Source organism: Aythya ferina (genome assembly GCF_964211825.1).
Source record: "Aythya ferina genome assembly, chromosome: 2".
NCBI lineage: Eukaryota > Metazoa > Chordata > Aves > Anseriformes > Anatidae > Aythya > Aythya ferina.
Window position 1 is genome coordinate 72,643,701 of NC_140297.1, and position 18,559 is coordinate 72,662,259.

Genomic DNA, 18,559 nt, shown 5'->3' on the forward strand with positions numbered 1-18,559 from the left:
ATTGGAGGGTGACAGGCAGGAAAGCATGACTTACCTGGACCATTTTCCCAGAACTGGCTTATGAAATTTATGAAATAATAGTCTGATCTCTCTCTCTGACAGACTCACTTAAAACTAGAATAAGGTGGAATAGTGCATGAAAAAAAAAAAAAAGACTAATGCATTGATTTATTTTTATTTCTAACAACTACTGTACTATATGCAAGAGATACAAAAAGGCAGATGGTTCCACTCACTGTGTGCAGGAACAGCACACCGTACTGTGAACTGCTATGAGGAATGCCCATTTTAAGATAGGAAATCCACTGATGTGAATCTAACTAAAAAAGGTTAGGCTACCTGAAAATAATCTGTGTACAACTACAATTTGGTTTTAATGATCAAAACTAGCACACACAAAAAGGAAACCACAGACAACCTCATTCACATTTTTCTTAAAACAGCTTTATTACTTAAAATCTAAAACTATCTGATGTTAGAAAGAATTCATGTGAGATACGTGAGATTTTGTTTTAAACCCTTGTCTATCTAAAAACTTTCATTAATTTGTAGTTACTACTCTGCTACAATTCTTAAATGTTTACTGAGTATTTGGGGAAGAAAACACCTCTTTTTTTCCATGTTGCTGTTGGGAACAAAACAATGCAGATTTAGATGCTAGAACAGAATTCAGGCTCTTATTGAAAATTTTGTGATTTACTATTTTTGTATCCTTGAGTGGTTCTCTGTCCTGGATGAGTTTGCCTTATCTAAAGAGAAATAAGCATTTCATACTGTACATTAAGTAGCATTTTCTGAAAATCTACAAGCAGTACAGTTAATCATGTATAAAGAGAACCATCGATCTTGTTTTCTCCCATGAAATCTTTTTTTTTTTTTTAAACTATACCCAGATGTTTGACATACTGGCATACAGATGTTCTGACTACAGATCATAAAGCTTATAATGGTAGCCAGGTTCAAAGCACAAAACACCTTTACATTTGATGTCAGAAGACAAGCCCAACTGTGTGCAGGGTGAATAAAAAGGTCTTTGCATACAGAAATATATGATTTGGTACTACACTTAGTTACTCACCGGATCTCTCTTTTTTCTTCTGGTTAATGTATTCCACTATTCCAAAATCTAGTTTCATCAGAACAGACTTGATTTTGTTGCACAATTTCTGTCCAAATTCATTGCACTTGAGGAAGGGACATAAAAAGGCACACAATACTGTGATAAAAATAAAGACAGAAAATTTATTGAAATATTGCTTTATAAGAAGTTAATAAATAAAAATTAATGCGTCGTTTAAGATAATTACTAATTTTACATAGCACAATTTTGCATAAAAAAGACACGGTGAAATCCCCATATCTGATGAACTGTTAACATCAAAGCCATTTTCTAGGAGCTATTTCTACTCATCACAAAACAATACCATTGCATTCATAGCAAATTACACTTTTCATAAATTGTTCCTTACTGGAACTAAGATCACTGTAATATTTATCATTATCTTGACTTAGTCTGACTTTGACATCTCTACCTGAGATACATAGCTATACAACATTATGCCAAAATCAACAAACTGAAAATACTTGTAAGCTGACTTCCAAAGGACAAATAACATGTTAGAACCTACGTGTATGTGTATATATGTGTATACACACACACACACATATATATAAATACTACTCCCTATATGTACTAATGACCACATAATGAACAAACCATGTACATAAATCATGAATAAAGAGAGACTCTACTTACACAGGACATAGGAGAGGACAACTCCAGGAATGTAACTTCCCAAGACAGTGAAAAATGTACATATACTGCAGACGAGTAGGCAAAACTGACAAAGACATTAAAATTGGCCATTAATGCTTCAATTTTTATAAATATTTATATCATTTTGCAAAAGAATAATTCTCCAGAATGTTTGATTCTATATGTAATATAGAATGCAGTGGAAAATAATATATATGTATATATTTAATTAAAAAATTCTTTAATGCTTCTTGTAAATAAGCACCAATTGTGCATTTTGGCTCATCAGGATGTACTTTCTTTTCTATTATAAAAATATGCTATTTTTGTTCTCTTGTTACTGTAAAGGTTTAACAAGTTCACAGTTACCACTAGAATTGCTAGAAATTACTTAGCCTTCATTACACAAAAAGAGCTTAGCACTTAATCTGCAGGAAACAAAACAAATCACTAACTGCAATTTTACAAAATGCGTACTTGCTGCATGCTTTCAAAAACCAAGAAACCCTTCCTATGAGTAGTACAGTTGTGTTATTTTCTCTCTCAAATGAGAGTAAGTATCCTTGAGTGGTTCATCCAAGGATACATTCTCTTGATGGCTGTTGGACACTCCACATCCCCATTAGGACAAGACTGAGCTGAATTTTAAACATAAAACCTGATATTCAACCTCTGCTGTGACTGAGACATAAAGTGTATCTTTCTGAAACGTACAATGCTGAATACAGACCCGATCTGTTCGAAGTTTACAACAATTTTGCACACAGCACCTGTGTCTAATTTGCTCAAAATTAGAAAGTAGTGACACGTCTCAGAGAATGAGGTCAGGAAAAAGAAAGGAAAATGTTGTGAAAGTAAGCTTTTCTAACTCACGATTAGATATATCTTAAAGATACAGTTACTTCGTCATGTTACTACAGGACAAAATTATAGTACAGTGTATACTGACAACACATTTCCTTACCTCAGTACACACCCACTTCTTTTAATCATAACTTTATTATCTAAGCCACATCATCACTTTTTGTGTAATTCATACATCTTTGAAATGTATTTGATCCTTTTGCTTGATCTGCACTTTCACTCTAAACTCCTAATATTTGCATGCACTACTACATAATTCTATTTTGCTAATTCTGAACGGTTGGAATTCATGAAAGATTTTGTACCAAAGTTAATTGTGATCAAAAGAGGGAAAGAAAATATTCTTATTTTACATTTTTATATTTGGCAATACGAATGTAAAAATTAAATTTACATTTTCCAGTACTATTGCCATTACATACTGCTACATGATTTACATTTTTCTTTAAAAAAGAAAGCTGTCTCATGTTGGGCTACAACTACATAATCATCTTCTTCCTATTAGGAAAGAATAAGCCTTATTCTTGCTTGCCTCTTCATGAAATGGGGTTCTCCAGCTCAGTCTTTCCAGACTTAGAGAAAAAAAAAAAAAAAGAAAAAAAAAAAAACAACTAGAGTTGTATAGAAGAAAAAATTATCAGAATAAAATATGAAGAATTCTATCACATAATGCATATAATACAGCTATTTCTGAAAACTACAATTATTTGGAAAAAACACAGGCACGTTTAAGAGCTTTTTGTTTGGTTGGTTTTGTTTTGCAAATTATTATTAAATCATGATGTTTTAAATTGCCTTTCCATAAAAAGGCTGGTGAGGTTCCAGCAGCTAAAAGACAAGGAACTATATTGTAATAAACTTTACTGTGGGCACTTTTTCTTGCTGTTTACCTACCAGTGATTTGCACAGGTAGCACTTAGCAGAAATTCATGACTGAATGTGTGTGTTTTGCTTTTCATTGTTTTTCTTTCTTTTTTTTTTTTTTCTTCCACTTTTGTATCAAATGGTATCAAATTATTACTCTTACTTGGAAGTGCTTACCTTGCCAGGGTTTTGTTCCTTGAAGTGGGACATTTCTTGAAGAAATACAAATAAATTCATCAGTGTTTCTGAAATGCACTGATTTATTCTGAGTCTGTAGTCTTGCCTGGAACTGATGACTTCCCAGCTAAGTAAAACAAACACAAACACCCAACAACTTTGGTTGTAGCTCATAAGAAAATTAGAGCTGGTTAAAAACAGCTTCTAAGCCAACCATGATATACATGTATTTTATATATTTTTTTCTTTACATGTTGTAAAAGGTATAAGAATTCACAAGCATTCTGGATTTTCTGTTGAAAGTCAGGGTTGCTTTTGTCTACCCTTTCTATTCTCAGTGCACCACACTGGGAGTTGCAATGCACACCTCCCTAGCAAGAGCAACAGGGTTACTTACACAGCACAACGAGATAAAGGTTGAAGGAAAATGGGCTGGAACTCGAAGGGTGATTTACTGGAAAGTTACACATATAATTGCACAGACTAAAAGAGATATATTGATTATTCCTAACAAGATAATCTTCTGATTTGCTCTTCTTAGCAGGGCTGTGGTTATTTGCTACTACTTTTCACCCAGTTTTGTCAGCATGCAGGACAAACTAACCTGGCACTCACTGAAAAAACAGTTATTAAAAGGGTCAAGTGGCCTGAATTAGCAGCAGCTTTGATCAATGAATCATAATAGCACGTAAAATAACGTAGCCCACGCATGGGCTACATTACAATGGGTTTATTACACTGTAATGTCAAATGTAAAGAAAGGTTTTGGATTACATTATTACCCCAGATTTCCTGTCACAGATTAATAATGAAACTATGCAAATGGTAGCTAACTCTATGCAGAAATGTGTATTTCACTTTTTTCCCAACAAAAAAACAAATTGCCATTTATACATTTACAGTCGATAACCCCAAAGGTATACCACTTCTATTCTGTAAAATGACAAAAAGAAAAAAAAAAAAATGAAATTCCTCTGAATTTCAAATCCAACGTCTCAGCAAAAGGTCAGTTCTCCTTGAAATCTGTAACTATCATTTCAGCCAAAATCTGGAAAACTTATATTTTTTTCTCTGCCTCTATTTAACTTCGCCAACAACGTGCATGCAAGCTGTGTACAGCAACTTCGCCACAAGGTGGTGATACAGCAACAGCAGCGTCCGAGTGAGGTTTAGAAGCCATTTTATACGGAACTTGAATAGCATTAAAGGGAGGGGAGGCAATATTCAAACTGTCACAATGCATAGAGAAGCACAAAACACAGCTTTTAGAAAAACTAGTATTTCAACCACGGTGTAAAACTGATCGAAGTTTAAACCCAAACTGTTGCCCTAGTCCTGGTGTTATTCTAGTATTTATTATAATACAGTGTTTGCCATAGTATTGAAGTAGTGTGATTACCTCTTACATTACTGAATATTCAGTGAGATTTTTTTTTTCATTAAGAAAAACCACAAACAATTTTAAGTAGTGTATCTGAAAGCCACAGGACAAGAATCTCATACCTTGGACAGAACAAATACTGCAATATTGAGAAAATGCAACACATTTGCCAGCCATACATGGCACTGCATGCAGGTGCTTTCCTCTGACAGACGATGTAGGATGTAGCTAAAAACATTAAATAGCTTCAGAAGAACACTGCAGAAACCCAGCAGAAGGGATTAGGAATGTTACACGGAACTTTATCATCCACACATCCACAATACAAATCTCAATTCCCATCCTCTCTGATAATTAGAGGCTTGAGAAAAGCACCATATTCGGTCTTTGTCTTACGAGAATGTCATTTTATGGATGTGCTATTCTCCTGAAAGAAACATTGCTTCTAGCTTTTGTAAACCACTCTGCAGCACTGATAATGTACTTTAAGAGTTGCCTGAAAAGTAGTATTGTTACAATATTATGAATTACAAAATCATTTCACAGACTTTGCTGCTATCCTTTATTTAAAACTGTTTGCAGTTAAAGTGGAACTTAATGGAAGAGAGAAAATGGGTAAGGCTGGTGCTGCTCTCAAAACAGTTTTGAAATACACAGGGCAGTTACATATAGTTATTACTGTTAAAAATTAATCAGGGAAAAAAAAAGAAAAAAAGAAAAAAGATGAAGGCATAAGCTACAATAAAAATGCAGACTATTTTCACGTACAGCAATGAGAAGGAGATACTACAAGGCACAGAGAGTATTAAATAATGACATGTCAAACAAGCAAATTATGCAGAAAAACAACAAGCACGGGGTAAGTTCTTTGGAGTTGCTTCTCTTGGTTGTTAATACTACTTTCTTCTGCCAAATTGAAAGGATAATGAAGCTGCAGTGCTCAGATATAGTGTATTGCTAGATGCTTTGATTCTGTGGTCTGCGTGTGGTGCATTAACAAAGGAGAAACCAAGCTGGAGGACTGGACTGTACAGGTGAAGTTGGCTTCAAAGCATTACAAATCCACTATTAAGCTTGCTTTGCAAAAGAATACTTGGCAGTTTCTTGTAGCATTAAGCCACAAGAAACCGCGATGCATCGTTGTCAGTTCTGCTACAGCCACACTTCTATGTTATGAGGAACACCAGTGACAGTTTTAGGTCTTGTTCTGATCGTAGGCAACTAGAAATGTAAGTGACTTGGCTTGCGAATCCTCAGTGCAACAGCCAGATGCACATGCAGCTTCTTGTTGCTTGCATCTCCCACCAGCTGTAAGCCCTGGTAACTTCTGTTCCTCTTGTCCCTTTTCCCCAGAGCTCACTTGAGTGGCAGTGTGATGCAGAGGGCTGGAGCAAGGGGGCAGCAGCAGAGATCTTGGTGAAGAGGGAGCAAGAGAGAAAGAAGGGGGTACAGTGTACACTCGTATGTATGCAAGGGTAGAGAAGTTATTGCATGCTCTTTTGGAAACAGATAGAGATTAAACTTGCATTAGATCAAATGGACACTTAACAAAGCACACTCCAGAAAATCATGTTTTCGGTCATCAAATTTAAAGACAAAAACTAAAAAGATCCATGAAGTGTTGCAGACGTGTAACGTGAAATGCAAGACCGTGACATCAGTCAATCAAGAACATAAAGTACTTCAGCACGATGTTACTTACAGTACCTTAATAAATTACTTAAACGTGAACCCTATCCTTCCCGCCAAAATAGATTTTCGAACTCCTCAAAGGGACACCTAAGTAAGTAGCCAACGGGACACACATGTAAGTCGCCAACTCTGAACACCTTCAAAGTTTTCTGTGTACCCTTTAGAGACAGTAACATTTTATACTCTCATTACTTACATTGACTTTTAAATTAAGTACTACACTTCCATGTTTAAGCTACTGCCAATAAGATTAAGATATTCAGAGAGAAAATTGATTACTCACATCCTTCTGACTAACTACTACATCATTTCTAAAACTGAGCAAATATGTAAACTGTTACCTAGTAGCTGTAAAAAAAAAAAACACACCTCTCTCCCCAGATGCTTCAACTCATCACAGTCACAAACGCTGGCCAGAAGAGTCACTAGCATTACATTCTCTAAAAATGACTGATGGTGTCATGCTCTCATTTTGTATCTAGACATCTGTTCAAGTAAAGCCCCATCACATTTCTCTCAGAAAGGTCAGTAGCTCTCATGTTACTGGTTTAAAGATCTCTCCGTGATGAGCTGGATTTTTTTAAATTATGTGTACACAGTTTTATATGTATCTTCACGTATATACACTACTCAGAACTGCAGCAGGCACAAGTAGACATGATGTGGCAACTGAAGGATTGCACCTACATAAACAGAGGAGGCAATAATTACAGAGCTTCTAAACCTGCTTGATTTCCCAGCTGTAAACACACACGCTGCAAACCTGTGCAGAGTCTGTAATTTTAAATGGAACTTAAAATCTATTTGTCAAGGTGGAAGAGCTCGATCTTAAATTACCAAAAATATGTAAATCAAAATATAGGCAATGTGGCTATTTTGTATTTGGCATTAAAACAACAACAAAAAAAACACCTAGAGTTTATAGAAATCTAATTCCAAGCAGTGTTTATTATCATTTCAGAGGATAAACATCTGATAAAATGACACAACTGTAAGGGACATGATATCTAAGGACAAACCTCGGAGGCAATCAGGAGTTAAGTATAAAGCTTGAACAAATGAAATTGAGTATGTAAACTACTATCAAAACTGAAACACAAAGTTTCACTTTTTCAGAGTTTCCACAGTTCTCTCCTGAGAGGAAAGGAAGTTCCACAGTGCAAAAGGGAATGATTATAATGATGCAGTTACCCTTCTTTGAAGCAAACATTTTATACCTGTGCCAAAAATATATTTTAAAGATCATCTTTGAAATTATTAAGGTACAGAGTAATGGATATGAAGCAGTATTTAGATTTAAAAAAAAAAAAGTTTGTGAATGATACCTAAATGTGCCCCTCCCACCCCTGTAATTTAAATTTCAGGTGACCACATACTCAAAATGAAAAGAACCATCCCTCTCTCTCCAAAATCTATAATAGTGTAAAAAGCACAAATTTACCATTAATTGTAATTAAGAACAAATGACAAGATCTCTAAAATCTACCACTGAACTGTGTGGTAGAAAATAATGTAACATTGATTAGCCTTATTGTAATACAATATACCAAATTTGTGAATGCTGTATGTACTATGTGGAAAGACATAGTAGCAAAAACCACTGAGCTCACAGCATAGCGTCTTAATAACCTATGTCTAATTTAAAAGGCAAATATGCAGAATTCTGTTTTATCCTGTGCCACTTGTGGATCCTATACAATACCTAAGTGTATGAAAGTAATTATTTTTGTGTCATGTGCTTATGAATAAAGTCAACAAAACTTGCAATTTAAATGAATCACTGGGGCACCATGTAGAATTCTACTTTCTTCAAAGAACTCCATGAAAGGATTACACATGTAATTGAAAGAATGGGGAACACAACAAGCAGCAAGGAATATACTGTTCTCAGACTTCAGTGAGAATCTTCATCTAAACACTTTGTAACATAAAGTCCATTACACTTTTCTTAGAGAAATCTCTCCATCTTGTAGATAATCCATACACACTTTATTTCCCACTGCTAATCTCTCTAAGTGCTGCACAGGCTCAGTGTAATATTGGGGCAAACATATCCTTTAACCAAGCACACTCAACATCCTTTCAATGCTAAAGCTTCGGCACACTTAGTATCTCTGAAACACACAAAGTTAATAAAACAGATTCTCCTTTTACACTGAAGCTGAAGAATATGTTTTTCAGCCTTAGAAAGTAACTAACATGTCCCAGTCTAATATGCAACGTGGCTGCTCAAACATTAAACTATTTTCCCTCTAATTTCATCCATCTTCTTCGGACACTTCAGATTTGTGCTTTTTACTGTTACTTTTTTTTTTTTTTTGAAGGGAAGATATGCAATTAGCAGCCGGAAAATGGTCTTCTTACACTGCTTTCAGTAACACGTGTCCCTTTTTATTTCTTGACCATTAATATTTTTGGTAATATTACTGTACAATAAATATGTTTAAACGATCAGCATTTAACAAGGCTAGATGTGTTTTTTCTCAGTGGACTGCAGAGCAGACTGCTCAACACATGACTATCAACACAATAAAATATAAGCAACCTTTCATCCCTAACTCTATATGCTTCCTGCACAGTGTATTACACTAAAGTCATCATGGTATTTTATTCTCTTCAACTGATGTGTGAACAACTCGCCACTGCTGTGCTGCTAAACCATATCAATCATATAAACGAAGATCCTTTCCCCCCCCTTATACGGCTAGTTCAGAAAAACTTGTCTTAAAAAAAACTTAAGTGTTCACTCCAGGGACTTCAACTAGAGTTGAGAAACACTCAAGTGTTCTCCAGAGCGATAGGCGATCTCATCTTGTCCTATAGGCTGCTTGAGGTAAAAACAGAAACAAATGACTACTAGGATTTTATTTTGGGGTGGATGCATTTCTCTCTTATACTCAAGTATAACATCAGAGGTGTTAGGAAGTCTTGTCAAGGAGCTATATTCTTTTTAACGATTGGATGCAACCGGTTAACTCGTGTTTTTCCCCAAGGTAACTGTAGTACACAAGTTCTTCAATGCAGCATACATGTATTCTACTATGCTTTTAGCTGAGTGCCCTGCTAAATAAACAGAAATGCACTCCTACTAAAATTTGGGGTGTTCCACTGTCCTGCTTCTCTACACAGACTCTTCTAAGCTAGCTGACAGGTCATCTCTCACAGGAAACACTTCCTTCGGTCCACACTACTCTCATCCAGCTCTCCTGAGAAGAATGCCACCTACTCCAGTTTGAGGTCATCCAAAATGTGAAATGCGATCTGACAGTCAAGTGCTTAGCCCAAAGTCATGATTTACTACATCAGCATAGATTCCTTAAACGCATCTTTGCATGAAAATGAGTCTTTTAGTGTCGCACCAATACTTTTATAGACTTGTTTTCTATTTAGAAAAGTCTACAATGTTATTACTATTCTATATGGGCTGTTTTATTTTTACTAAAACATCAGAAGTGCTAGGATCTTCCAGGTCAGCATTTGTGACAGAAGCTGGTCATGCAGAAGAGGCATTTCTATCACACTACTTTTGTTTAGAAAAGTGAATAAGTTATATTTCTGTCAACAGAAGCATAAAGTCGTTTAAAATAACTCTGCCCATATGCTGGAAGCTTTTTTTTTTTTTTATATATATATATATATTTTTTTTTCCCCCTCAAGGACAACACTTTTAACCCTTTCTCACAAACGCAACTCATTTTCTTCTTCAGCCTCCACATTCTTCAGCTGGGATACTTCTAGTTCAAGGCCTCTCAAAGTCAAACAGCTAGGAAAGATGAGCTGAGCATTCCTTGAGTTGCAGAGCAGCTGCACAAAAAAGGAAAATTGCATTTTCAAGTGCCAAACAAAGAATACTTTTAACCCGCAAGAACATCATAACTTTTGGGGGGGTATCACAGTTTTAACTCTTTCTGTGAAGAATGTCATTCTGATTGTTTTCAGTGGGTTTCAATGCATACAGTATGAACTAGTGACCATTTACATTATTGCATTACTGCAACTTCCTGGCATGAGCTTACCATCCATTGCCTATGTCTGTGCATTCAATTCAGTCATAAAAGGAAATCAAAGGCTTCCCACTTTATTAAATAACATTAGCAGCAGAAACAAGTATTCTTATGTTATTACAAATCAGTAATGAAATAACATGCAGACTTGACTTTAAACTGGATCTCAATTTCTCTAAGCCTAAGCATGTATTGGTTGAGGTCATGGACTGAGATTATAATTCTAAAATAACCGTTTTAAAATATAGTTAAAAATGACAGCTACCTCTCATTTTTATCCAAGTCAGAAAAGGTTCCTGGCTAACAGTTCAGTGCATCATCCTCTTCAATAAGGAGCACATGATAGCAATTAGAACAACAAAGACATTGTTCTAATACAGTTAGTTACACTTCAGTACCTCTTTTAAGCACATACAGCCATGGGCTTCTACCACTTCAGAACTAAGCATTCATAGAAACTTTAATACATTCTTGACCATCATTAAGATTCCTCATGAATTGTCTTTTTTTTTTATTATTATTATTTTTAATAAATTATGCTATCCTACACCAACTATTGTGTATAATTGGGAAAACATTGTCTTTATGTCCTTACTTCAATCCTTGACCTCTGACCACATCTTTTCTCGCTGTTCTTTATCTGCCTGGGATCATATGACAAAACAGTACAGAAGATACGAGTGGGTACCTGATCTTCACAACTCTTAAGCCTTTTTATTATCCTTACTATGAAGTATTTGTGCTATGTTCCTTTGGTTATTATATATTTAGATTCACAGTATGAATAACAAACTATTGACCAATGCCACAGCTTTAATGATGATGTTATAATGTTGAAACACACATCGGTGACATAGTATTATATATTTTCAAGCATGGGAGAGGAGAGGATATATGAAGTATTTGGTTTTATCTGAGGAGTACGAGGATTGCAGCATACTGAAACCAATCAGCAAGCAAAGCTGATTCTATAACTTCTACCAAAAATTTAAAAATATATAAAACAATAGCTCTTTCATTCTCCGTGCCCTCAAAATTACCCCATTATCCGTGCATTTACATTAATATATCTTCTTCTGCAACCCTAAGACGCACTGCTGTAGTACAGTTCCCATACTGCTCCAGTACAGCTCCCATAGCTCCTCCTCCTATTCCTTCCTGTTTAACTTGGACTAAAATGTTCTGACCTCTACAAAATCTCATTAGAACATCTGTAAACATGATCCTGAGCTATATCCTACTTGTTATCACAAAGACAAAAAAAAAAGACAAATTAATTCCAGAAAAATTAGAACCTTTTGATTAGACTATTTTCTCAATCCTTATTTGTCAATAGCAAAGGATGAGGAACTATGGTTAATTCAAAGGTAGTTTCAGAAATGATAAATGGGGAGAGCAGGCTTTATTATCATGATTTTTCAGGTCACTGCTTTAGAAATGTTTGTCCTTTTTCAGCTTTGATTCATAAAATAAGAAGTTCTTAATGGTTTTGGGCCTAGTATTATCTCATTTTTTACTGCCAAAACCTGTTACAGAGAAATAATTGTGAACAAAGGAAGTTATGTATGACAAAGTGTGTATGTTTTGCATAGAAATTGCCTCTCCATTTGCATACTGATGAACACTTTAAAAAAAAAAAAAAAAATCAAAATTATGATTTTGTTTTTCTCAGTTGATAAGATCTCCAATCTTGTATTTCATTAAACATTTCCAAGGAAGGACATGATGTATATCCTTCATAAAATCAATTCAAACACATATACATGTATAATATGCATATATGTATAGAAGTGGTTATGATCTGAATCCTCTTTTTCAATATGTCATATATATTGCTGTTTTCCTGTACTGAAAAATACGCAGTTTAACAAACTGGAGATCCAGCTAAACAGTTTTTAATGCATAGCAATTAACACTTCCGTGGCTATCACATAATTAGTAAACATTTCATTAAAAGGAAAAAAGAAGTGCTACCTTGTGCTACAATTACTTTGTACCTATGTCATATATAGGGCACAACGTAGATCCCTGCAAACGGAAATGCGTAGGTGACCCCACCCTTGCGAAGACCCAATTATGCTACTGGGGATCCATTCACCCACATTCATCCAGTTAGGTGACAATGCTCTTCTATCTGATCTACAACAGACACCAGAAATATTTTTTTTCTGTATTTCACCCATCCTGCAACAATGCATACATATTGGAAAAACATCCACAATGTTCAAATTTAAATATAAAAAGAAGAAATTAAGTCCCAAGACATAATGGAATGCTCACTTTTAATTCTTACAATTTCTTCTATTTGCCTATACGTACTACTTTCTTTTAAATTAACCTCTAAAAAAGTCTACTTCCACATACAGGACTTATTTTTTCTTCCCCCAGTATCAAGCATTTATTAATGCTGTTTTGGAGTCAACATTTTAATTAGCATCAAGATAGTGAAAATCTTAACTATGGAAAGACAGTTTGGACTTTAAGAAATCTAAATTATAAACTCTGTCATAGCAAAACACCAATAACATCTGCTTTTAAAATATCTATTTTAAAATCTACTTAGCTAAATTTAATTAGCACATTTATTTCCATAGGAACATATTAGATCACATTTGAGAAAACCATATTTCTTAAATTGCTGTGAAGTTTTACGTCCAACTACTTTATTCTTGTCCTGGCTGTTGGTTTTATTAAGATAAAAATTAAACTTCAAAACAACAGGCATACCACAAAGGGACACAGTGCCCTATCTCCTACTAATGAGTTATGGTTCTGTCAGTATGCAGCTCCATATAAACTATTTGCCTCTCTGACATTTTGAGACTTGTAAGCTGTCCCATGGCTGGGACAAAGTAGAAATCACCCAGTATTTTGTTCCATTTGGATTTAGTTTAAGAATTATACAAGACTTGTGCAATTTAGCCTCTATGTATATGTTAAGATTCAATTATTCTCTTGTAAGAAGCCTTAGATTAGCATTAGAGGCAAAGCTCTCAAGAACTAGATGATCTGTTATAACAAATAGCAAACTGATCTTAGAACTAGTATGAAAACTTAGGACATCATACAGATTAATTACAGGAACCCTTGGTTTATTTTATGTTGTACAAAAAGGCCATCAGAATCAATTTACAGTACCTTTCATCTTGTCCCAGATCCTCACTGTCTGGCATTTCAGACGTAAAAAGAAATTACGTCTCCCACTCTCTACCAATTTAGATAATCCAGGCAAAGATCTTCTAGTCTGTTTTGTGTTTTAGAAGCACCACACCAGGAACCTGTTCTGTTTGCAGTGGAGAAAAGCTCCTCGCTCAGAGAGCAAATGTTTACAACACATCCTAAGTGTCTGCTTGTCTTGAATGAAGTTCGGAGTGTTCTGCGTTGATTGGCCAATGCTATAAATAAACAAGTCGTGACTCACCTCGCACACTATGACAGGGTGTTTAGTAGCAAGCACAGCCAAGAGCACAACATTTTTTTTTTCTTTGGGTCATGTGAGAGAGAATCACCACCCAGTTATTACATCTTATTTTTCTGCTTCCACTGGAATTCTTCCTCAGTGTCTCCCATTTGCTCAGGTGCAAGCGAGCATAAACCAAAATGATACGAAGCTAAACAGCACAGAGCTTTAAAGTAGCACATTTAGAAAATGTAAGAGTGAAGAGCTTACTGTAACTGTAAAAATTTCTATTTTTACTTCCCACAAAGTGCCAGTCACAACCTGACAGAACAAGCAAAATTTTTCTCCGCTGACTAAATTCACAGCCGAAATAAAAACTTAGCAATTCTTTTAAAATAAGGATTAGGAAGAGAAGTTTTTATTAATGATTAATTGCATTAGTTTTAAGTTCTGATTCCAAACTTGTCTGCCACAAGCAGTCTCAGCTGTCATAGGTATAGTGGCAAATTATACTGGCAGTCCTCTCAGAAATGAAAGCATGCCGACAGGTGGAGGCTTTCTGCCAAAATACTTCCAAACTCTTTGTGAACAACCTAAGGTGAACTGACAAAATCACTTTCCTCATATCACTTTTTTCTGCACGCATGACAGGGATTCTGTCACTCCAGCTACACCAGCTATGTTTCTATTAATTTTCAACACCCCTGCCACCTTATCTGTGCTGATGAAGCTTTGTAGTGCAGTCCAAGACTCTAGGGGTCACGTATTTATGTTGTTCAGCACTGCTCCTTTGCACAGCATCTTTCTTCCATTAAACAGCCTGACCTGTTCTTTGTATAGTTTCAAACAATTATCCCATCCAAAGACCCTCACATGGATTTTTTTTTTCTCTATAAGGGAGTCCACACCAAGACTTAGGCTTAGATCTGCCTGTCCAGCATGTAAGAATTGTCCTGTGAATCTCACATCTTAAAGATAAAAAAATAAAGCTGGAACAAAGGCATGGCAGATTACAAATAACCACCCTGTATCCTCAGTTTGGTAAGCTGTACTTGATGCATTGTGGGTCATACAGCTGGATGCTGCTTAACTTTCAAAACCACAAGCGACCATATCTTTTCTTCTTATTTCTATATAAAATGCGTCAAAACATATAGTAAGATCTAAATAAAAATTGCAAAAATTCCCAAAACAGCATAATCAGAGATCTATTAATTTAAATTGTATGATTCATATTTACTTTGCAAGTATCTGAATTAATGAAGTGATCTCAGTAAATGGTGAGTAAACAAAACAAAAAAGGAACACTGGGTGTCTGAAGAACAACTTACTTTACTATTAGCATTTACTGTTACTTTACTATGTAGCGTTCTCATCAGTTTTCTTCTTTTCTTAATCCCATCCAATCTTCTGTATCCATACCTTTCCTCAACCTTTTGTATGACATGTTGTTCTTGTAATGGTTTAGTCCTACTGGACTTTAAACAGAAAAGAGGGAGACTAAAAACAGGAATAAAATCCTAATTCTGAATTATTATATGTATATATATAAATATATATACATACATACATGTATATATATTGAAAACCTTAATGATTTATTGTTTCATATATAAACAGAAGCCATGTCCTACTCAGAGACATTCCATGACAAACTATGCCTGCTTATTTGAATATTTTTATTTTTTCATCTGAATAGCTGAAATAATTAGAGTTGTGTTAGTAATTAGTTTCTTCTAGATTACCCTGAAACAATAGAACTGCTTAACTCTAAACATTCCTTAGCAAAATTTTTATCTGTAAGTTTCATTTTGAGATCAAAATTCTGAAGTCTAACAAGTATGAAAAGAATAAAAACAAATAACTGAAATCTGCAAACATGCAAAAGCAACATTCAAAATGTAAACGTAGCATCAAAAATGAAAGCACAACTAAGCCTTCTGTAAAACTTTAATTTCTCTTGTTTCTTTATATGCATTACAATACAGTTTAATGTAGCCACCTGCATTTTATTGTGGCACCAGACCCTTTTTAATGTATTTGATGGCCACATGTGTAACCTGAAGAGACTTCAGTATTGTGTCTATCCCTGCATATCAGTATTGGACCTTGCTATAATCCCTACTCTTCTAGTACTTTTTTCTAGTACTCTTCATTCCCTTGTCATGGTCTGATAAAAATTACTATTTTTACAGAACCTTATCAGCGCTCATCACTGCAACAGAAAAATGTTTCACAATTTACAATTCCTGAGAACTCTTCCCCTATCCTGGAGGATATTATCACTCTATTTATTGATAGATTTGGTTCCAAACTGTCTACCAAATGAGTATCTAACTGAAATGTCAAGGACCTACTACTTTGAAAGCAGAGCATTTATAAAGCACTCATGGACTACTCTACTGATTTCAGTGCTCATCATTTTTGCAAAACAGTATGAGTAAGCAGTTAACAGTATTGTAATGACAGTATTTTGCCTAGTATCTTAAAGTCCACCATCTAGAAAATTCATCATATTATTTATTTATTTATTTTTAAGTCTTACATCTTCCATACACAAGGGAATGAGAGCTTGTATTGACCAAACTGGATTTTTCTAGCAGCATGGCTCCAGGATACTTCACAGATGGATGAAATAGAATGACTTCAAATACACATGGGTGGGACATGTGCAGCAGGTGAACAAGATTACTGTACTGAATCAGGCCAAAGTGTATCTGGCACTTCCAACAGTGTTCAGAAGCACAGCCTAGGAAAAAATGCATTGCTACCTTCTCCAAATGTTCTTCCAGTCTCTAACTGGTGGCTCATGGGCTTCCAGAGCCAGCAGTGAGGTCTGTATTTTTAGCTCTCCTCAGTGGATTTTCATTCTGTGATAACATTTCATAACATCTTGCAGGAAGGACATCTGCAGATTAACTGTATGCTTTTTGAAAAATCACCTGATTTTGGCTCCTCTAATCTAGCCACTTCCAGCTTCGGCTGATTTCTAGGAACATCTACTGGACCAGATAGATGACAGCTCTGTCACATTAGATTTTCACACTATTACTTTTACAGACCCTTACTATATTCTTTTTGATGAAATTGCAGAATTGTGAGGTGGAGCTGCCTAGAAAAGAGCTGGTATTAAAACTGTTAAAAATCTGTTTTAAACTTTTTCAACGTGGAAAACTCAAAGTAACAAGGAATAACAGAACTGAGGAGGGAAAAGCTGTTTCCCTATCTGTATTTTCACTGTTCTTTTCCTAACTCTTCTCATGTATACTGTAACCAATTTAAGATGGAAAAGACCAGAAACATACATTGTTATTCCAGGTGAGGGCATGACATCTATTTACACCTCATTGTTAGGATATTTTTATTCTGTCTCTGTACCTTTCTTAGCAATTCTAATTTGTTTTTGGCAATTGCTAATTACTACACTGACATTTTTGTGGGACAATTCATTATGATCAAAGCATCTAATTTCTGAATGAGAACAGTCAGTTCAAAACTAATAACTTTATGCAGAGCTTCAGAACTAGTTTTTCTCTTATAGCAGCCTTTTGGGCTTTATTGGTCAGCTCTTCTTATAAATGTGCTGTTTTAAAACTTTAAAGAACAGAGTTGTGAAGCATGGTTCCCCTTTTCTCAGATAAAGGTTGCCTCTCCCCAAAAGTATTCTCTTTAACCAGCGGTTTATTTTTTTGTTGTTGTTTCCTTCCATATTCCACCAGTTTGCCCAGTACAGACTACATCACCAGCCCACACCTGCCTAGGTGACCCCTATAACCTTTTTTTTTTTTTTTTTTTTAATAATTGTGTATTACAACTAATGCCTTGGTTATACAGTATACCGTAAAGCTTGTAGTATTTCATCTTTGAATTCCTGTAGAGCCCTAACACTATTTGTTATTATTCTGTTTATCACCCTCTTCTAGTGAGGCTGCAGTTTGCCATAGATTCTTTGAAGATTATTCTAACAGGAAAGAAATCCTAAAGATTACTGTAACAGGAACCTTCCTAACTTTTCACAGTGAACACAGAAATTGAAAATGCATTTAGTTCTTCTGCTACAGTCAGATCTCTAAATTCTTTTCTACTTTACCATCTACTGGCACTAAAAAGTGTCTCGAAGACTTCGTGCTCCTGATGTGTTAACAGGACTATCAAAAAAAATCAACTACATTTACTGATTACACTAATCGTCACATTTTTACCTTTTGAGTGAATTGCTCTTCACACTCAGTTCGCCTTCATTACCACAGTTGTATACACAACTTTCCAGAGTACACAGTCTTCTTCATTATATTTAGATAACTTTAAGAAATGATCCTTACTTCTGTTCATCTACATTACCCTCAAGAAAAAAAAAAAAAAAAAAACTTCTTCTTTAGACCTTTCACACTACTTCCTTGATTGTTGGTAACTGCTCTCTT

The 18,559-nt window shown here is 35.1% G+C and overlaps 1 protein-coding gene across 3 annotated transcripts in view; it reads right to left on the reverse strand.

Moving 5' to 3' along the window:
• Positions 1 to 18,559, reverse strand: part of RETREG1 (reticulophagy regulator 1) — a 64,109-nt gene that overhangs the window by 8,941 nt on the left and 36,609 nt on the right. For 2 of the 3 annotated variants that reach the window (XM_084508847.1, XM_084508848.1), the window contains exons 4-6: positions 3,662 to 3,788; positions 1,757 to 1,841; positions 1,079 to 1,216 (exon numbers count right to left, since the gene is read on the reverse strand). In XM_084508847.1, the coding sequence (XP_084364973.1) occupies positions 1,079 to 1,216; positions 1,757 to 1,841; positions 3,662 to 3,788 (350 nt within the window). Of the gene's footprint in view, positions 1 to 1,078; positions 1,217 to 1,756; positions 1,842 to 3,661; positions 3,789 to 13,876; positions 14,080 to 18,559 lie in introns of those variants that run through there. The other variant, XM_084508849.1, reaches the window with a different exon arrangement.